The sequence below is a fragment of the Protopterus annectens genome, chromosome 3.part0 (genome assembly GCF_019279795.1).
Source record: "Protopterus annectens isolate FY-2018-M chromosome 3.part0, PAN1.0, whole genome shotgun sequence".
Classification (NCBI taxonomy): domain Eukaryota; kingdom Metazoa; phylum Chordata; order Ceratodontiformes; family Protopteridae; genus Protopterus; species Protopterus annectens.
The window spans coordinates 1,193,613,031-1,193,635,821 of record NC_056731.1 but is presented as its reverse complement, the minus strand read 5'-3'; the positions used below and the strand labels follow the sequence as shown (position 1 = coordinate 1,193,635,821).

At 39.5% G+C, this 22,791-nt stretch overlaps 1 protein-coding gene across 1 annotated transcript in view; it reads right to left on the bottom strand.

Moving 5' to 3' along the window:
- The window catches only part of TENT4A (terminal nucleotidyltransferase 4A), a 1,710,012-nt gene that overhangs the window by 167,658 nt on the left and 1,519,563 nt on the right, over positions 1 to 22,791 (bottom strand). Inside the window, exon 14 of the mRNA XM_044065408.1 lies at positions 2,496 to 2,657. Within this exon, the coding sequence (XP_043921343.1) occupies positions 2,496 to 2,657 (162 nt within the window). The remainder of the gene's footprint in view (positions 1 to 2,495; positions 2,658 to 22,791) is intronic.

Sequence of the window (22,791 nt, the reverse complement as noted above, 5' to 3'; positions counted from 1 at the left end):
GGCAGGAGAATTAGAAGAGAGCTTCCTTTTGATTCACACCCAAGCAGGCCTGACATCCCAGCAAAGGAGTGAGAAAATGGATATTATAAGGCTAAAGTAAGCTACACTAGCCCAGACATATGAACCCAGGTGGAAGGGGGTGGGGAACAGTACTAAAACAATGACCAAATTGAAAAATTTACAGTTATGCTAAGTTCTTACACAATTCTACTAGGATTGTTGTTTAGAGCTCTGCTGAAGTAGATTCCCAGAGTTCAAGATAACAGGGAGGTGGGCCTGAAAAGAAGCTACCACATACCCTGCAGAATGATCTCAGCAACCTTGAAAAAATGCCCACTTTGTAATGTTTGCAAAAGGTACAGTCTGGCAATCACAAAGCTGCTTTTAAAGATAGGCTGGGTAGCCACTCTCTTGAGGAGAGCCACGGTGGTTGTCATACTCATGCTGTGGCTCTAATCATTCCCTGTATTTATTCCTTTTTAAACCTTTGAAGACATAGCAGAACATGTTACAGAGGGTCATTCTTATGGAAGTTGTCTGCTTGGACACAATCCCACCCCCTCTACACTTTTGTAAAGAACATGAACAACTCACTGGAGCATACAGTATCCTTGGTTCTATGTAAATTCACCAGTAGAGAATGGTCATGACAGCATGGATCTTGTCCCCCTTTCAACCACTTTTCCAAATAGAGATTTTCTTTCAGCTAGCATACAAGGGGGATCCTCTAGATATACACCCATTTGCATCTTTGAGCAAAAGACCGCTTAGGAAATTCTGCTAAACAGCACCACTGAAAAATGCCCAGGCAGTGGACGGAAGGTATAACAAATATATTGGCTAACAATTTTAGCGATAACCTTACTCCACCTATTCACACTGTTGCTGCCATGATCCCTGAAAACAGATTCCTCTAAAATTACCTTGGAACAAGTATTATTTAACTCTGAGAAAGACTCAAAATAATACTTCAACTGAACGAGATTAGTCACATTCTCATCAGAGCCAAGCATGTATTATCTCAGCTTCTACTTAAATTGCTCAACCTCAGGTATATCCATAAGTTTATGCCTAATGCCTGGAGAACAGTCACTGTGACTCCTCTACCCAACACTGGCAATTACAGATCCATTAGCCTCACCAGCCACATATGCAAAGCCATGGAATGTACCATAGCAGAATTCATTTATGCAGACATATGCAACCTAACTGATCTAGACCCCCATTCAATTTGGTTTTGCTCTGGCTGGCTGTTGATAATCAGCCAATAAACTCACTCACTCACCATCACTGGAGTAACTGTCGACTGGTAGGGGAAATATTCGGATGGCCATCAGGGATGGTTTGAGATTTTCCTTACAACTCTAATTCGTCTGTGCACATAACTGACTAAGCAACCACGAGGGACCATGCAAATGGGCTGTCTGCTATGGGTGTCCCTCACTATGGCATAAGGTATTTCAGCAAGCAGCCCAACTCCTTCACTGAAGCAATGGAAGTGGTTTCCCCAGTCTCTATAAGAGAAATCACACTTTCCTGTTTACTTCCACAGCACTAGCAACCATTCCATTCCCCTGGAGCTGTAAGCAGACCATGCCCCTTCACTCTTCTCCCCTTCCAGGATCCTCTACTGCCAGGGCTGCCGTCAGAGTTCCAGTCTTCTCAATATTTTTGGCCCCTTCCTCCTGTGTCAAATCCCCATCTCCTATTTTCCAATTTACTTCTTGTGATCCTAACATCCTGGGACACCAGAAGAAAGGAAAGGGGAGATCTGGGGATCAAAATGATTGCCCAGCAGAGCTTAGAAGATTTTTTTAATAAGTTTCCACTATGTTGGACAATTTAAGTGCATGCTTTTGAATACCTGTGATTCCTAGCGAGTGAGCACATACACTCATTGGCTCAAGCTTCTCATCTCCCAAAACTGCTGGAACTGACCCTTCCCTAGGTGAGCTCTTGTTTGCACTCAACATGCACCACCTACCCCTTCACAAGTATAAATGAATTATCATCTGCTGTTTAGCCCCATCACTCATGATCTAGGTCCTCAGGCACCCGGACTGCTACCTGAACCAAAGTCATCTCAGACAGTCAAGTTTACAGCCTTCTACATTCTGAAACAGGTGAGCATTCAGACATCTTCATATCAACTCTAAGGTTGACAAGGTAGACATTCTGTGCATTGTACTAATGCCTTCAGAACTGCACAGTTAAGGGATGGAAGAGTAGAACTTCAATAAGAAAATTTACACTGTCAAGCCATTATTACTGACAAAATCTAAATTGTCTACACTACATGTTACCTTTAGTGGTCCAACCATGATGAAACGTATTCTGGTCCAACAGACTTAATACTATGAAAAATCAAGTAATAGACTAAATTAGCAGTACCATATTCATGAATCTAGCAGTGATACAAAAAAATAAGGGGGGGGGTCATAATTTTAAACTGCCCAGAAAGGAATCAAGACAATGTAAGAAGTAAACCAACATACCTTCAGAAGTAAATGAGGACTTGGCATAGGGCTTGGTGAAGGAGGAGGGACTGCAGGAGGTGGCATGTAGGAAGCAACTTTCAAAGATGGTCCTTCAAGACGAACCTGTCTGATCTGCACTGGAGGAACAGCAAAATTTGTACCTCTGATTGGAATTCCAGCCTGAAACAGAAATTAAATATACAGGTTAGATTGCATCTCAAAAATACTGTAACAAGTACAGTTGCATAAAATCAACACAGTGGGAGCTGGCTTTGCCAGGGCTATCCTGCACGGATTTGTTGAGGCCTGTTCAGTGCCATCCTCCTCTTGAGCTTTTGTACTCTCCTTTACATAAGGAACAAATAACCAATAAAGAACGTTAGCTACCTCTGTGTCTTGAGACGCTTTCCCTCAAAAGCAGTTCCAGATAATGTCAAAAAATCTCGGCAAAGTCCACAGCAGCAGTCAAATTATTTTATTATACAAATACAGCGTTAATCCAACAGTTAAGCGCATTCACTTGCTCCACGGCAAGCTTCATCAGAACGCTGAAAAATGAGCCTCCTAACATTTAAATAAACTTTTTGGCGCCAAAACCAAACTCTTTGAATACTTTCCTTTAAAGAGATATTGCAACAATATGTCAAAATACAACTGATGATAAGCTAGTGTCAGTACTTGCATCTCAAATTGTCATACTCACAGAAAAATATACATGAATGTATAAAATTGAATGAAAAAAAAATAAAAATATGATTACACAAGTACCGCATATAAACAATATGTGGGTAAATATAAAACTAATAAAATGTCAGAATCTGACGTTCTGACTAACTGTATATAATATTCTATTGAAATATCCTATATACATTAGTAACATGTAACTTATGAAAATATAAATTTTATTAAAAATAATCAGCACAGAAATATACAAATACAAATATAATATCTATATAATTGGAATAATGAAATCCATTGTAGTGCAGTGTTAAGAACGTCACACAAATCTATAACTACCTGTAAAAAAACTAAATGTATACTAATATGATCTAATATAAGTCCACATGTACCCAAAATACCCTTGTGTACTATGTAAAATTGTTAGTCCATAAGCTAATAAGGGTTTGATGGAGATGACATCATTCAATCCTGGTGGATTAGAAGAATCTAAAAATACTTGCCACCAGTATTCTTTGTAGGACAGCAATCCGTTAAAATCTCCCCCCTTGATGTCTGTTAAAACACTGTCTACTATAGCAAAACTGAAATAGTGTCTATCCCCACACTTTTTAATGTGTCTGTACAGTGCATTTTTTTCATCTTTGGTTTTGATGCTGTATAAATGTGCATATCTCCCCCCTTGATGTCTGTTAAAACACTTAGATTCTTCTAATCCACCAGGATTTAAGTACAGAGAAAGTTATTAGGGACCTGGGGACCCAAGTTGATAGCAATCTCTCCTTTGAAAACCACACTGCCAAAGTGGTTAGAAAGACCTTCTACATAGCCCATCTCATCACGAAGGGTTTCACACCTAGATCAAGAGAGGTAATCGTGCCCCTTTATTCATCCCTCATCAGGCCCATCATAGAATACAATGCCCCTTTTGCGATGTACCTTACCCGACACCTGCAGCAATTAGAAAGACCCCAAAAGTATCTCACCAAGAGGATCAAGGGTCTCAAACAGATGCCATATGCTGCTCGGTTAAAAAAACTCCAGCTCTACTCAGTTGCATACCGCCTACTTCGAGGCGATCTATGCCTGACATACAAAGCTATGTCAAATCCAGAATTAATGGACATGCTCCACCTCAGTAAATCTAAATCCCTTAGAGCCACACGCTCGAGGGACTTGAACCTCAGCACAGAAATAAATAGAACTTGCTGGAGGGACAGGTTCATAACCCAGAGGCTCCCTTCGCTCTGGAATAGAATTCCAGTTCATGTGAGGCAAAGCACCTCACTGAATCTCTTCAAGAAGAATCTCGATAAGTGGATGGGGGATCGTAGGTTTGTCCCAGGGATTACTCCCGTGTCACTATTAGACAGAGGCACAGTAAACTAAACCTTAGAAAGGGCACAGTATACTCAAATCAAGGGGTGGCGTAAGCCATACAGAATCGGGCTAGGCTTATAATTGCCCCAGGGCAGATAGCCTAGTATGAACCTATGAACCTATATATGCGCTTGTTAAATTTCCTTTCAGTTTTTCCTATGTAAAAACTGGAGCATATCAAGCATTTAGCCAAATATATAATCATTTTGGTGTTACAATTTCCCAGTTTAAACCTAATTCATGTTCTATTTACATTCTCTAACACAATACTATTTTCCTGAAGTATTGTGCGACATTGATTACAATTTCCACATTTTTTAGTACAAGTGTTATGAGACACTATATTCAAATTGCTTCTCTCTAAGTAGTTCTTAATATTGTGTCCCATCTTAAACACAAATTGTGGTCCAGTCCCTAATATTCTGACTAATTGTTCATCAATTGAAATGATATTCCAACTTTCTATCATGATTTTCTTTACTTTGCCCACATATGGTCTGTACTCAAGCACACATCTTTTACCATATGATGAACTGTCACCCAAAATGTGATGAGTTGTTCCATCATTCGCCCCAACCTCATTATTAGATCCCAACAGAGGTTTATATTTGCTTCCCCATTCTTTAATAACTGCTTAACTAATTCTAGCCATCATCTTTGCATCATACCCTCTTGTCCTAGAACAGGGCCGTAATAAATTCCACTTCCTCTAGCATGCCGTCATATGTAGAAGTCATCCTTATAGCACGAATAATCTGCCCTTTGTAAATATTGGTGAATTTGCTCCTGGGATGATTACTGGTAAATTCTAAGTAGCTGTTTGAATATGTATTTTTTTTTGTAAATTCTTGATTTCAATCCTGTTTCTGCTTTGGTAACAAATGTGTCTTGGTATGGTACACCATATTCATTCCTAGATGAAGTAAATTTCAGATAGCTACTACTCTGATTTAAATAATCTAAAAATTGATCCAGTATAATACTACTAACTTTCCATAAGATAGGTCATCTAGGTATCGTGAATAATATTTGATATATTTCATATATAAACTACTTAGCAGTCCAGCATAACCAGATTAGCGTATATGGGAGCACAAGCTGCTCTCATAGCTATGCCTCTGGTTTGCCTGAAAAGTTCGCCCTCAAATTGGATGTAATTATGTTCCAATACCAATTACATCATATCCAATAATAAACAAGCTTTGTCCCAATCTAATTCCGCATGTTTATGTATACTATTGGCAAATGCCTCTAGTCCTTCAATTTTGGGGATGCACGAAAATAGATCTATCACATCTATAGTGACAAAAAGCATGTCCTCACTCCAAGATAGGGTGGGATAATTTTAAAAAAATTCCCATGAGTCCTTGACCATATGTGGGATTTTTTTATAAATGTGTTTTAAATAGACATCAATGACTGAGCCCATGGGAAATGTTTTTGATTTACTCCCAGAAATGAATGGCCTAAATGGGGGGTTCTCTATGTCTTTATGGACCTTGGGAATCCCAACTATAGATGCAAGCTTGGGATATTCAACTTTGATATAATTGTAAGTGGCCATCGTTATTCTATTGTCAATATTGATTTCATTCACAGACAGTCTCATAATTCCCTGAATTGTGTAATAAATCAAACAGTCTTGAAGTATATGCTAAGTTGTCATATATAACTATGCCACCCCTTTGTCGGGTGTCATGACCCTAATATCCCTATCATTTCTTAATTCCTGTAGGACCCTATGTTCTTCTATAGATAAATTATAATTGGTCCTAATTCCACATATGTGGTTTTGTAACTTGTATATCTGTTGTGTTACAGTCCTGTCATAAATAGAAATGATGGGATGCATGGGGGGCACATATGTACTCTTCTTTTTCAAGCCTTTATGCAAGATATCTTGATTGATACTTCTAGCATTTTCTGAAGAGTCCTTAAATAGAATGCTAAGATTTAATTTTCTAATATACTTCTTGATCTCACTAATGCAATCCACAAGCCTGAATTTTGAAGTGGGGATAAACTTCATCCCTTTAGATAGTAAATCAAAGTGTATAGTATTCAATGAATAGTCAGTATAATTATAAATGTTGTAATTTTTATAACTATAAATTACACCTTTTTTGATACTCTCACTTATATGACTAACCAAGTCATTATCTTGAATCAATGTCCCCTTCCCCTCTTTTTTAGTTAATTTCTTTTGTCCATGACATACCGTTGTCGCTGATCGTCCTGATATATTTGCTTCTCCAATTTCCCCCCATTTCCAATCTCTGTCTTCCCCTGCTCTCTGATTGAAAAAAATGTGATTGATTATCCCTCTGATGTACATTGCCATTACCATGATCAAACACCTCGTGAGAGGTATTATTGGGATGATTATTGTTCCCTTTGTATTTGTCCCAAAGATACGCCCTACCCTTAACTGTATTGTTCCATATCTCTACAAATGTTTTTGTTTTTGCGAGTGTGGACTTGTTTGATAGCATTGTCAGCCATATTAAACTGTTTAGCATAAAGTTTTTCCCATTGTGAAAACATTAAGTAATTTCTAATAATCTCATTTAGCTCTTCCACTTCTTGCATAAGTTTATCCAATTTTTCATCATTAAATTTAATTAACATATGCATGTATTTGAAACCACATTGGTCAAAAAACAAGTTGAACTGTTTTGCAATATTATCAGTAATTTCTATCCCCATAGGGTACTTAAAAAACCTAAGTCCCATAGAGACTATATTGTTTTCCATACATTTAGTCAAATATGCATTGTCCAATTTAATATTATTTATATTATTCAATTTCTTACCTAAAACAAAAATATTGTCCTTAAGTGTACCTGCAGGTACAGAAGATCTGCGATCATATTCAATATTGTTATTGTCAAACATACAGTTTTTGTCCAAAAAATTTTTTAAAAGATGGTTCGACTTCCCATTTGTCATGTCAGATGTAAGTGGCACATCTGCAACAGTCCCATGTCTTTTGTCTACACCGGCACCTAGGTCAGTATGACCATAGGACATATGAGACATGACTCTCTTGGGTTTAGTTCCCACTCGCTTGGCTTCTAGTTCAATGTCACCAAAAGACCAGTCAAATGTAAAATCCGAAGGACCAATCTTGCTACTGCTCCTCTGGTCATTGGAATTGTGCATAGCTGGTAGATCTATCGATCTTTCACAGTCTCTACCAGTACCCTGGCTGTTTGGAATCCCAGGAGTGTGTGAAGTAAAACTGGGATTGTCACCATTGTTGTCTAAACTGTTATCAAGTACCCTTGGTACTCTAAAATATTTAGTGCCATTCGTATTAGCTACTGGAGACTCTGATACCACTGCAACTTTGCCAGAGTCAAAATTAGCATTGCCGGAACCGGCAAAAAGATTTTCAAACTTAGTAAGTAATACTGAAAGCCTGCTGAATTCACCCCTCAGTTCCACTAGCTTCGCCTGAACTCGAGCCATCTCTCCACTTGGCAAGCTGGGGGGAAGTGCATGGTAAGTCGTCTCGATCAGACTCCATGAGGACAAGTTATGAAAGTAGTAAGAATGAAACATTCTTGAACTACGGAACAAATAACCAATAAAGAATGTTAACTATCTCTGTGTCTTGAGACGCTTTCCCTCAAAAGCAGTTCCAGATAATGTCAAAAAATCTCGGCAAAGTCCACAGCAGCAGTCAAATGATTTTATTATACAAATATAGAGTTAATCCAACAGTTAAGCGCTTTCACTTGCTCCACGGCAAGCTTCATCAGAACGCTGAAAAATGAGCCTCCTAACATTTAAATAAACTTTTTGGCGCCAAAACCAAACTCTTTGAATACTTTCCTTTAAAGAGATATTGCAACAATATGTCAAAATACAACTAACGATAAGCTAGTGTCAGTACTTGCATCTCAAATTGTCATAATCGCAGAAAAATATACATGAATGTTTAAAATTGAAAGAAAAAAAATAAAAATATGATTACACAATAAGTACCGCATATAAACAATATGTGGGTAAATATAAAACTAATAAAATGTCAAAATCTGACGTTCTGACTAACTGTATATAATATTCTATTGAAATATCCTATATACATTACTAACATGTAACTTATGAAAATATAAATTTTATTAAAAATAATCAGCTCAGAAATATATAAATAATACAAATATAATACCTATATAATTGGAATAATGAAATCCATTGTAGTGCAGTGTTAAGAATGTCACACAAATCTATAACTACCTGTAAAAAACTAAATGTATACTAATATGATCTAATACAAGTCAACATGTACCCAAAATACCCTTTTGTACTATGTAAAATCATCAGTCCATAGCTAATAAGGGTTTGATGGAGATGACATCATTCAATCCTGGTGGATTAGAAGAATCTAAAAATACTTGCCACTAGTATTCCTTGTAGGACAGCAATCCTTTAAAATCTCCCCCCTTGATGTCTGTTAAAACGCTGTCTACTATAGCAAAATTGAAATTGTGTCTAGCCCCACACTTTTTAATGTGTCTGTACAGTGCATTTTTTTCATCTTTGGTTTTGATGCTGTATAAATGTGCATATATGCGCTTGTTAAATTTCCTTTCAGTTTTTCCTATGTAAAAACTGCAGCATATCATGCATTTAGCCAAATATATAATCATTTTGGTGTTACAATTTCCCTGTTTAAACCTAATTCTTGTTCTATTTACATTCTCTAACACAATACTATTTTCCTGAAGTATTGTGTGACATTGATTACAATTTCCACATTTTTTAGTACAAGTGTTATGAGACACTATATTCAAATTGCTTCTCTCTAAGTAGTTCTTAATATTGGGTCTCATCCCAGATGCAAGTACTGACACTAGCTTATCGTCAGTTGTATTTTGACATAGTTGCAATATCTCTTTAAAGGAAAGTATTCAAAGAGTTTGGTTTTGGCGCCAAAAAGTTTATTTAAATGTTAGGAGGCTCTTTTTGCAGCGGTCTGATGAAGCTTGCCGTGGAGCAAGTGAAAGTGCTTAACTGTTGGATTAACGCTGTATTTGTATAATAAAATCATTCGACTGCTGCTGTGGACTTTCCTGAGATTTTTTGACATTATCTGGAACTGCTTTTGAGGGAAAGCGTCTCAAGACACAGAGGTAGCTAACGTTCTTTATTGGTTATTTGTTCAGTAGTTCAAGAACGTTTCATTCTTACTACTTTCATAACTTGTCCTCATGGAGTCTGATTGAGACTACTTACCATGCACTCCCCCAAGCTTGCCAAGTGGAGAGATGGCTCGAGTTCAGGCGGAGCTAGCGGAACTGAGGGGTGAAGTCAGCAGGCTTTCAGTATTACTTACTAATTTTGAAAATCTTTTTGCTGGTTCCGGCAATACTAATTTTGACTCTGGCAAAGTTGCAGTGGTATCAGAGTCTGCAGTAGCTAATACGAATGGCGCTACATTATTTTAGAGTACCGAGGGTATTCAGTAACAGTTTGGACAACAATGGTGACATTCCCAATTTTACTTCACACACTCCTGGGATTCCAAACGGCCAGGGTACTGGCAGAGACTGTGAAAGATCGATAGATCTACCAGCTATGCACAATTCCAATGACCAGTGGAGCAGTAGCAAGATTGGTCCTTCGGATTTTACATTTGACTGGTCTTTTGGTGACATTGAATTAGAAGCCAAGCGAGTGGGAACTAAACCCAAGAGAGTCAATGTCTCATATGTCCTATGGTCATACTGACCTAGGTACCGGTGTTGACAAAAGACATGGGACTGTTGCAGATGTGCCAATTACATCTGACATGATGAATGGGAAGTCGAACCATCTTTTAAAAAAAAAATTTTGGACAAAAACTGTATGTTTGACAATAACAATATTGAATATGATAATTGCAGATCTTCTGTACCTGCAGGTATACTTAAGGACAATATTTTTGTTTTAGGTAAGAAACTGAATAATATAAATAATATTAAATTGGACAATGCATATTTGACTAAATGTATGGAAAACAATATAGTCCCTATGGGACTTAGGTTTTTTAAGTACCCTATGGGGATAGAAATTATTGATAATATTGCAAAACAGTTCAACTTTTTTGACCAATGTGGTTTCAAATACATGCATATGTTAATTAAATTTAATGATGAAAAATTGGCTAAACTTATGCAAGAAGTTGAAGAGCTAAATGAGATTATTAGAAATTACTTATTGTTTTCACAATGGGTAAAACTTTATGCTAAACAGTTTAATATGGCTGACAATGCTATCAAACAAGTCCACACTCGCAAAAACAAAATATTTTGTAGAGATATGGAACAATACAGTAATGGTAGGGAGCATCTTTGGGACAAATACAAAGAGAACAATAATACCTCTCACGAGGTGTTTGATCATGGTAATGTCAATGGCAATGTACATCAGAGGGATAATCAATCACATTTTTTTCAATCCGAGAGCAGGGGAAGACAGAGATTGGAAATGGGGGGGAAATTGGAGAAGGCAAATATATCAGGACAATCAGCGACAACAATGGTATATGTCATGGACAAAAGAAATTAAAAAAGAGGGGAAGGGGACATTGATTCAAGATAACGACTTGGTTAATCATACAAATGAGTGTATCAAAAAAGAAGGTGTAATTTATAGTTATAAAAATTACATTTATAATTATACTGACTATTCACTGAATACTATACACTTTGATTTACTATCTAAAGGGATGAAGTTTATCCCCACTTCAAAATTCAGGCTTGTGGATTACATTAGTGAGATCAAGAAATATATTAGAAAATTAAATCTTAGCATTCTATTTAAGGACTCTTCAGAAAATGCTAGAAGTATCAATCAAGATATCTTGCATAAAGGCTTGAAAAAGAAGAGTACATATGTGCCCCCCATGCATCCCATCATTTCTATTTATGACAGGACTGTAACACAACAGATATACAAGTTACAAAACCACATATGTGGAATTAGGACCAATTATAATTTATCTATAGAAGAACATAGGGTCCTACAGGAATTAAGAAATGATAGGGATATTAGGGTCATGAAACCAGACAAAGGGGGTGGCATAGTTATATATGACAACTTAGCATATACTTCAAGACTGTTTGATTTATTACGCAATTCAGGGAATTATGAGACTGTCTGTGAATGAAATCAATATTGCCTATAGAAGAATTGATTTACATCAGGAAGAATTTTTAATTGACAATAGAATAACGATGGACACTTACAATTTTATCAAAGTTGAATATCCCAAGCTTGCATCTATGGCTGGGACCCCCAAGGTCCATAAAGACACAGTGAACCCCCCATTTAGGCCAATCATTTCTGGGAGCAAATCAAAAACATTTCCCATGGGCTCAGTCATTGATATCTATTTAAAACACATTTATAAAAAAATCCCACATATGGTCAAGGACTCATGGGAATTTTTGAAAAATTATCCCACCCTATCTTGGAGTGAGGACATGCTTTTTGTCGCTATAGATGTGATAGATCTATTTTCGTGCATCCCCAAAATTGAAGGACTAGAGTCATTTGCCAATAGTATACATAAACATGCAGAATTAGATTGGGACAAAGCTTGTTTATTATTGGATATGATGTCATTGGTACTGGAACATAATTACATCCAATCTGAGGGCGAACTTTTCAGGCAAACCAGAGGGGTAGCTATGGGAGCAGCTTGTGCTCCCATATACGCTAATCTGGTTATGCTGGACTGGAAGGAGACCAAAGTGCTAAGTAGTGTATATATGAAATATATCAATTATTATTCACGATACCTAGATGACATTTATATCTTATGGAAAGGTAGTAGTATTATACTGGATCAATTTTTAGATTATTTAAATCAGAGTAGTAGCTATCCGAAATTTACTTCATCTAGGAATGAATATGGTGTACCATACCTAGACACATTTGTTACCAAAGCAGAAACAGGATTGAAATCAAGAATTTACAGAAAAAATACATATTCAAACAGCTACTTAGAATTTACCAGTAATCATCCCAGGAGCAAATTCACCAATATTTACAAAGGGCAGATTATTTGTGCTATAAGGATGACTTCTACATATGAGGAAGTAGCATTTATTACGGCCCTGTTTAAGGACAGAGGGTATGATGCTAAGATGATGGCTAGAGTTAGTCAAGTAGTTATTAAACAATGGGGAAACAAATATAAACCTCTGTTGGGATCTAATAATGAGGTTGGGGCGAATGATGGAACAACTCATCACATTTTGGGTGACCGTTCATCATATGGTAAAAGATGTGTGCTTGAGTACGGACCATATGTGGGCAAAGTAAAGAAAATCATGATAGAAAGTTGGAATATCATTTCAATTGAACAATTAGAATATTAGGGACTGGACCACAATTTGTGTTTAAGATGGGACACAATATTAAGAACTACTTAGAGAGAAGCAATTTGAATATAGTGTCTCATAACACTTGTACTAAAAAATGTGGAAATTGTAATCAATGTCACACAATACTTCAGGAAAATAGTATTGTGTTAGAGAATGTAAATAGAACAAGAATTAGGTTTAAACAGGGAAATTGTAACACCAAAATGATTATATACTTGGCTAAATGCATGATATGCTCCAGTTTTTACATAGGAAAAACTGAAAGGAAATTTAACAAGCGCATATATGCACATTTATACAGCATCAAAACCAAAGATGAAAAAAATGCACTGTACAGACACATTAAAAAGTTTGGGGATAGACACTATTTCAATTTTGCTATAGTAGACAGTGTTTTAACAGACATCAAGGGGGGAGATTTTAAAGGATTGCTGTCCTACAACGAATACTGGTGGCAAGTATTTTTAGATTCTTCTAATCCACCAGGATTGAATAATGTCATCTCCATCAAACCCTTATTAGCTATGGACTGACAATTTTACATAGTACACAAGGGTATTTTGGGTACATGTGGACTTATATTAGATATTAGTATACATTTAGTTTTTTTACAGATAGTTATAGATTTGTGTGACGTTCTTAACACTGCACTACAATGGATTTCATTATTCCAATTATATAGGTATCATATTTGTATTATTTATATATTTCTGAGCTGATCATTTTTAATAAAATTTATATTTTCATAAGTTACATGCTAGTAATGTATATAGGATATTTCAATAGAATATTATATACAGTTAGAGTCAGAACGTCAGATTCTGACATTTTATTAGTTTTATACTTACCCACATATTGTTTATATGTGGTACTTATTGTGTAATCATATCTTTATTTTTTTCATTCAATTTTATACATTCATGTATATTTTTCTTCGATTATGACAATTTGAGATGCAAGTACTGACACTAGCTTAGCGTCAGTTGTATTTTGACATATTGTTGCAATATCTCTCTAAAGGAATGTATTCAAAGAGTTTGGTTTTGGCGCCAAAAAGTTTATTTAAATGTTAGGAGGCTCATTTTTCAGCGTTCTGATGAAGCTTGCCGTGGAGCAAGTGAAAGCGCTTAACTGTTGGATTAACACTGTATTTGTATAATAAAATCATTTGACTGCTGCTGTGGACTTTGCCAAGATTTTTTGACATTATCTGGAACTGCTTTTGAGGGAAAGCGTCTCAAGACACAGAGGTAGCAAACGTTCTTTATTGGTTATTTGTTCCGTAGTTCAAGAATGTTTTATTCTTGCTACTTCCTTTACATATGGAATACTGAAACAGTGGTTATGGAAGGACATATTACAGTTGCGTAAAACCATAAAGTACAGTTGTGTACACCTACCATAAATGTAGATGTTCGAGTGTCTTCACTGTTGCAGTCATGACTGTAGGGTTCTCCCCTGCCGGCAGGCAGCCCCAGGTCGGCCAGAATCCCAAAGTCTGGGTCCGGCGTCGGCTGTTCAACCATGGTCCTTGACGTCAGAGCGTCAGGAGTACAAAACTGACCGCCGACGCCATCTTCTCCAGTTTTTCTTGCCCCAGATGTCAGGAGTCCCAAAATTAAAAAGGTCCCATAACCTTTGCAAATACACCTCAGAAGAATGGTGAAAAAAGGAAATACACAAAGGTAAAAATAAGAGGGGACAGGAGGGAGGGAAACCCAGACTGCAACAGTGAAGACACTCGAACATCTACATTTATGGTAGGTGTACACAACTGTACTATGTTCATCGTGTTTCACTGTTGCAGTCATGACTATAGGGTAGAATCCCAAAGCTGAAAGAAAGGGAGGTGGTCATAAAGAGGAAGGGGCGGCTAAAAGGCCCTGCAAGACTGCAGAGGCAAAGCCTGCCCTAGACTTAGAGTAGAGAGGTAGATTGTAGTGCTTAGAAAAAGTATGCACTGAACTCCAAGTTGCAGCTTCCAAAATATCCTTGGTAGGAACTCCCCTGAGGAAAGCCGCAGAAGTGGCAGCAGCTCTGGTGGAATGAGTCCGTATACTCCACGGGATTTGCTTTCCATAGTGAGAATAACAAAATCTGATTCCATGAGCAATCCATTTAGAAATGGTCCATTTTGAAATGGCTTTACCTTGGGAACTGGAAGCATAAGAAACAAATAATTGTTCTGATTTTCTGATGTCCTTGGTTCTGTTCAGGTAAAAACGTAGCGGTCTGTGTACATCCAAGGAATGTAAGATCCTTTCCCCTTTATTTTGAGGAGTGGGGAAAAAGGTTGGCAAGTGTATAGTTTGATTTAAATCCACTTTGGAAACCACCTTAGGCATGAAAGTAGGATTAGTCCTCAAAGATACCCTGTCTTGATGAAAAATAATATATGGTTCCACAACCATTAGAGCTTGCAACTCTGAAACCCTCCTGGCAGAGGTTAGGGCTAACAGGATGGCTGTCTTTCAAGATAAAAACTTGATGTCAGAAGAAGCAGCAGGCTCAAAAGGAGGCAAGGTTAGTTTTTCCAAAATATAGTTGAGATCCCAAGCAGGAATAGGAGATCATCTAGGAGGTCTTAAGTTCTTAGCTCCTCTGAGAAACTGTCGCATGAGCTGGTGGGAAAAGATGGGAGGGTCTGTGTTATAATGAGCAGAAATAGCAGAGGCATGTATTTTAATGGAAGAGAAAGAGAGACCCTTATGTAAGAGATCTGTCAAGTAAAGTAAAATTAAAGTAATGTTGGGAAGAAGAGGATCAGAATCCTGAGCCTGCATCCAGGAACAAAACCTTTTCCATTTTCCTGCATAAGATTTTCTAGTGCTAGGACGTCTGGCTTCTAAAATGACATCCATAACCTGCTTGGGCAGTAAAGAAGAAATCAAATGCCCTGGATTAGCCAGGCTGAGAGTTCTGACATGAGAGTGTAGAACCTGACCCTGATGTTGGGACAGAAGGTTCGGAGACTGAGGTAAAACCCAAGGGGGCTCCAGGCATAGGTTTTTTACAGTTGGATACCAAAACTGCCGAGGCCAATTTGGAGCTAGCAAGATGATCATCTTGGGCTTGTCCTGTTTTATCTTCAATAAAACCCGTGGAAGAAGAGGGAGAGGCGGAAAGGCATATCCCGAGAGGTTCCTCCAACTGAATGACAGGGCGTCCACTCTCCAAGCTTCTGTGTGGAAAATCCTGGTGCAAAAAGTCTGTAGCTGATGACTGAGATGGGATGCAAAGAGGTCTATGTGAGGACATCGCCAGACTGCTGTTATCATCCTGAATATTTTGGTGTCCAGCATCCACTCGTGTGGATCCGAAAGATGTCTGCTCAGACTGTCTGCCAGGAAGTATTGTTTCCCTTGTAGAAACTGAGCTTGAAGATCCAGATTGCAAGATAGAGCTGTGTCCCATAGATCCATGGCTAGTCTGCAAAGGGGGTAGGAATGAGATCCCCCTTGCTTGTTTATGTACCACATAACTGGTGTTGTCTGTCCGTATTAACAGTTGTCCTGGTTGTAAAAGATTCCTGAAGGCCAATAGAGCTTTCTGAACGGCTAACATTTCCTTTAAATTGATATGCAGGTGCTTCTGATCCTTTGTCCAAAGGCCCTGCAAACAATTGCCCTGAAAATGGGCTCCCCAAGCATAATCCGAGGCGTCCGTGGTTAGAATCTGAGAGGCAGGAGGCAGACGGAAGGGCTTCCCTTTGTTTAGAGCACATGCCCTGGACCACCAAAGAAATTCCTTTTGAAGGCAAGGAAGAACGGAGATCAGTATGTCTAAACTGTGGCAATGCTGAGACCATACACTTTTTAGGCACCACTGTATTTTCCTCATGTGTAGTCTTGCATATGGTACGAGAAGGATGCAGGAGGCCATGTAACCCAAAGCCTGCAGGAATTTCCTTGCAGACAGATGAGTTAAAGTTGCCAAGGTTCTGAAAGTTGAAGCCAGCTGTAACTGTTTTTCGGATGTCAGAAATGCCATCTGGGTTGTGGTGTTTAGAAGTGCACCCAGAAGGGTTATCTGTTGTGATGGTGTCAAATTTGACTTTTTTATGTTTACAGAGAATCCCAGGAACTTGAGGAGGTTCTGTACAAATTCTAGATGCTGGAGTAAAACATCCTTGCTGTCTGCCTGAATCAGACAATCGTCCAGATAAGGGTAAATTTGAATTCCCTTGAGTCTGCAATAAGCTACTACTGGAGCCAGGCATTTGGTGAAGACCCTGGGCGCAGCAGATAATCCAAAGGGCAGCGCAGAGGATTGAAAGTGCCTCGATCCGGCTTTGAACCTGAGGTATTTTCTGCAATCCTGCCTGATGGGAATGTGTAAATATGCCTCCTTTAAATCCAAAGTTACCATCCATGCATTTTTGGACAGCATTGGAAGTAGCTGCTGTAGAGTAAGCATCTTGAATTTTGGAATCTCTAGAAAGGTGTTCAAGACCGACAGATCCAGAATAGGTCTCCATGAGTTTTGCTTCCTTGGGACTAAAAAGAGCCTTGAATAAAACCCTTTCCCCATCTCTGAAAGTGGAACCAGTTCTATGGCATTCATAGCCAAAAGAGTTTCCACCTGGTTTAAGGCCTCCATCCATTGATGTTTTGGAAGGTCTGGCCATCCGCTTCGCCTTGGCAAGGTATGAAAATGGAATTTGTAACCTCTTAAAACCACATCCAAAACCCATTTGTCTTGGATTATTTGAGTCCAATTTTGATAAAAAAGAGAGTTTTCCTCCGAGAGGGGCTTCCAGGGAAGAAGCTCCTGTAGCCCCACAGAGGGAGTCATTGAGTTTGTTTCCTTTGTGATTGTGACCTGTCCTCTCCTCCCCTAGGGGTGGAAGCAGTCCACTGTCTTAATCTATAAGCAGCTTGTGATTGAGGCCTCCCTCTGGAACGTCTGTATCTACCCCTCTGAGGCCTGTCTGAAGTGGGAAAGGACCAATTTTTTGAAGGCCAATTCCTGCTAAATCTAGGAGGCTGTACTTGTAAGAAATCTTTAACTGTTTGCATGGATTTCGCCTTATCCTCCATCTTTTTAATCACCTCTTCAGCTTTGGATCCAAACAAAACATTATGCTGAACAGGAGCATCCAATAATTTTGCCTTTACCTGTTCAGGTAAATTTTGTTCCTTTAGCCATGCATGCCTCCTAATGACTGTGCCAGAGGCCGCAGCCCTACAAGAAGCCTCCAAGGCATCAAATCCACAGTGTAAACCATGCTTCCCAGCCTGTTCAGTGACATGCAATAAGTCATGTAATTCCTTATCATCTGCTCAGGCAGAAATGGAAGTAAGCTTTTGTTTTAAGACAGACAATAGAAATTGCTGGTATTTAAACATATGAAACTGACAGTTTAAAGCCCTAACGGACAAAGTAGCAGAAGTGTACACCTTTTTGCCCCATCTTTCTAAGGATCGAGAATCCTTTTCAGTAGGAGTAGGATTTTTGGCAGAAGCGGCCTTAGCTCCCTTAGGACCCTGAGAAATGGTTTCAGGGTCAGCAGAAGGGTTCTTGTATAAAAACTGATGGGAATCAGGAACCCTGTAATATCTATCAGGCTTCACAGGAGCAGGAGGAAAAGAGTCAGGGGTTAAGGTAGCCTCCGAAAAGGCATCATCCACAATATCCAAAACAGAAGGAATAGCCAGGGGTCTATGTTGGGGAAGAAGAAGAAATTCCCTCAGCCTTTTCTTGGATTCAGAATACTCCTGTCCTTCCCAGTGGAAATGGTCCCTCATTTCATGCAAAGTTTCCCCAAAAGAAAAATTCTCAGGGGGAGAAGCTGAAGGAATGGATTCTTCAGCATCAGAATCCTCATAAGGAGGGAAAGAAAATTCCTGATCAGAAGAAGAAACTGAGGAAAAAGAAGCCTGATCAGAGGAATCATAAGAAATATCCTGCCTTGGCCTTTTGTCTGGAGGGGGATGAGAACCCCTAATCATAGTAAGTAAATCCTCCGCCATCTTGAGTAACTGTTTCTGTGACTTGGGAGCCGGTTCAGAAGAAGCCTGTGTAGAAGTCTTTGATTTTGAAGGAGTCTTTGCCTTTGTCTTTGTCTTTATTAGTAGCTGAGTAGGCCTGAAAACCCCTTCGGAAGCCGGTACCTGCACAGCGGCTCCGGACCCATCCGAAGGAGCGTTGTCCGAAGGTCCTGCAACAGAAATATTTAAAGGCCTGGTTGGCTCCTCATGAGAGTCCGTTTCGGCAGTCGGTTCTGAAATGGCTGACGACAGGGGCTGCAAAAGCGCCTCACTGACGACGGCCGAACCTGAAGCTGGCTCCGCTTGTGTGATATCATCAGATTTGGACCTCGGAGGCCTGTCTTTATCCTTGCGACGTTTGTGAACTCTGGTAGCCGGGACCGTATCAGACGACATTTTGTAGTTAAAGCGTCTGCCGAAGTAATGAAAAGCAAAATCGTACCTTCGCTTAATAGTACGTTGATTGAATCTAGCACAAAACCGACAACTAGCTACATTGTGGTCAGGGCCCAAGCAAGGAATACAGTAAGAATGAAAATCCTTATGAGGTATTTGCTTCCCACATGAAATACAATTATTAACTTTTTCTGACATCGGAGTGGAGCAAGAAAAAAGTTTCCCCAACGGGGTACTTAGCTTTGAGTGGAGAAGAAAGTCTTCGGACCGAAGTATATCAGTAAAATTCGTCAGGAGTCAGCCGACCGGCAATTGCGAACTGCTATCACCGCACGGCAAGAAAGACTGGAGAAGATGGCGTCGGCTGTCAGCTTTGTACTCCTGACGCTCTGACGACAAGGAGCATGGTTGAACAGCCGACACCAGACCCAGACTTTGGGATTCTGGCCGACCTGGGGCTGCCTGCCGGCAGGGGAGAACCCTACAGTCATGACTGCAACAGTGAAACACAATGAACATCAGTAGATGTCCTTCTCTTCACTGTTGTAGTATTACTTACATAAAGGATATCCTGCCAAGAATAGCCCAATGTCCAGCCAGTATGCCAAAGCCCTTAGTATTTACAGGCACCATACTTGTGGTCCCAGTGCAAGGTGTAGGGCATAAAGATGACATACTGCTGCACACACTTCAGAAATGAAAAGCCCCAAGAGGAACATATGCATGCAGAAGGAGAAGAGAACCGCTGGTCAGGAGGGCAAGGAGAACAGGTTAGAGCACAGGGGCAGAAGGGAAGGAGGAAGTGAGGGAATACTGCAACAGTGAAGAGGAGGATATCTACTGTTATGGTTTTACACAACTGTAATATGCCCTTCCATAACCACTGTTTCAACATTCCTTACGTAAAGGAGAGTACAAAAGTTCAAGAGTAAACCTGGGAGGAGGATGGCACTGAAGAGACCTCAAGAAACTCATGCAGAATAGCCCTGGCAAAGCCAGGTCTAGTCCTGGAAATAACATCCAACTTATAAATGCTAAGTGAAAGTATGGAGAAAAGACCAAGTAGCAGCCTCAAGGATGGAACTGGTACCCGACCCTTTGAAATAAAGCACCACAGGAAGCAACAGCTCGGGTGGAGTGAGCCTTCACCAAAGATGAATGACATTTGCAATGAAAAGAACAACAGACAGAAATGGCTTTAAAAATCCAGGAAGAGAAGGTTTGCTTAGAAACAGCTAAACCCAAAGCCTGGGATGAAGAGAGGCAAAAAATGCTGCTCAGAATTGAGAATAACTTTAGTTTTATCCAAATAATATCTGAGCTGTCTATGCAAGTCCAAGATGTGAAGAACATTCTCACTAGCATACTGCAGGGAAGTACAAAAGGAAGGCAAATGAACAGACTGATTAAGGGCAACTCATTGACCACCTTGGGCATAAATGAATATTAGTATGAAGAGATACCCTGTCACTGTGGAAAACTTAGAAAGGAGGGAAAGCCAAGACAGCCTGAAGTTCTGAAACCCTCTTGGCTGAAGTAAGAGCCGAAAGAAAAATAGTGTTCCAGGTGCAGTGTTGTAAGAAAACTGAAGCAGCAGGCTCAAAAGAAGTCTGGGTCAGTTTTTCAATAACAAAACTGAGGTTCCAGGAAGGAAAAATAGGCTTTCAGAGAGGCCCGATATGAAGAACGCCTTACTGTTTGACCTCAAATCCAGAGGCCAGAGGAGTCATCAAGGGCAGACAAGCAGAAATTGCTGATAGATGAGCTTTAAATGAAGAATATGCCAATGCAGTAAGGGGAAGATCATACAAATAAGAGAAGACCTGAGGAACCTCCTCAGATAGAGAATCCTGATGACAAGAGAAGCACCAGACAGAAAATCTCTTCCATTTGAACAAATATGATTTCCTGTTAGTGGGCTTCATAGCCTCCTGCAGGACTCAAATCACGTCCTCAGAAAAAAGGTGCATAAAAGGGATCAAAACCCCATCAGTGTCAGCTGAAAAGTGTACAAGTGAGGATACATAAGAGACCCCATGTATTGTGTGAGAAGGTCCCACCTGGTGAGGTAACATGTGGTAATTGCCCCTGGCCGAGACGGAAAAAAGGGGGAACTAATACTGTCTGTGCCAAAAAGGAGTTCTCAACAACATTTTGGGGGAATTTTGCCTGATCTTGTGCAAGCCTCTTGTAAGCAGGGGAAGGAGAGGAAAGGCATACAAAAACATCCCCTTCCAAGGAAAAGACAGGGTGTCCACTTTCCAAGCCAGAGGACTTACTCCGGAACAGAAGAGACAGTTGTCTGTTCAAAGGAGAGGTAAAAAGATCTACCTGACAAATACCCCACTGATGAACAATGTCCAGGAATACAACTCTTTGAAGCATCCATTTGTGAGCTTGTGTGCTGAACCAGCTTAAAGAGTCTGCCACTATATTGTGCTCTGAGGGATTGTACTCAGCCTGAAGAGTCACATGATATTGGAGAGCTAGATCCCACAACTGAAGGGCTAGCCTGCAAAGGAGGTAGGACCTTGTATATCAATGCTTGCTGACATACCACATCACTGTGGTATTGACTGTGAAAACTTTGGAGTATCCAGGACAAAAGTGGGTATGAAAAGCTTGAAGAGCTAAAAACAGTGCCCTCATCTCCTTGATGTTGATGTGATCCAACTTCTGATGAAGAGGCCAGAGACCCTGAACCTTAGAGTTGAAGGAAGCACCCCACTCCCTGTTTGAGGCATCTGTAAAGAACTCTAGAGTCAGAAATGGAAATTGGAAAGGAAGCCCTGGACTCAGAGAAAGTTGACGAATTCACCACTGAAACTCAAGCTTGAGACAAGGAAGGAAAGGAACTAAGAAGTTCAGGTTTTGACAATGTTGAAGCCACACAGACTTGAGGTACCACTGAAGCTTTATCATATGTAGCCCAGCCAGAGGCAGCATGAGAAAGGTGGAAGTCACGAACCTGAGGATTCTAGGTCCCTGTCCGTGACTGAATCCAGAAGAGGAGGAGATTGGAAAAAGGCAACAAAGACAGGGCATTATGGGAAGGCAGGGATGCCAGCATGGGGATGGTCTGGATCCTACAACCAAGGAGGTACTATCTTGAGAAAGCATCAGTTTAGTTAATTTATTTATTTTAACATTATTTTACCAGGATAAATCCAGCTAGACACAAAGTGTCTGTTTTCAGTGGAGTCCTGGGGAGAAAAGCTCCAAGGAAGTTAACAGAGAATATACATGGTTTAGATAACAATAAAAAAACTGGTATACAAGGTAAGAGAAACAAAGTAGTGCAAGAACAATTTTGTAAAACAATTTTTGAAAGTTTATGGTGAACCCCAGAATCTGCAGCAGGGAAATACTAAATAGGAGATCCTGAATCAGAGCCTTATGTGCGAAGCTTGAATGAGTAAATCATCCAGATAAGTGAAAAGCTGAACCCCTCATATCCTACAAAAAGCGATGTCAGGAGCAAGGCATTTTGTG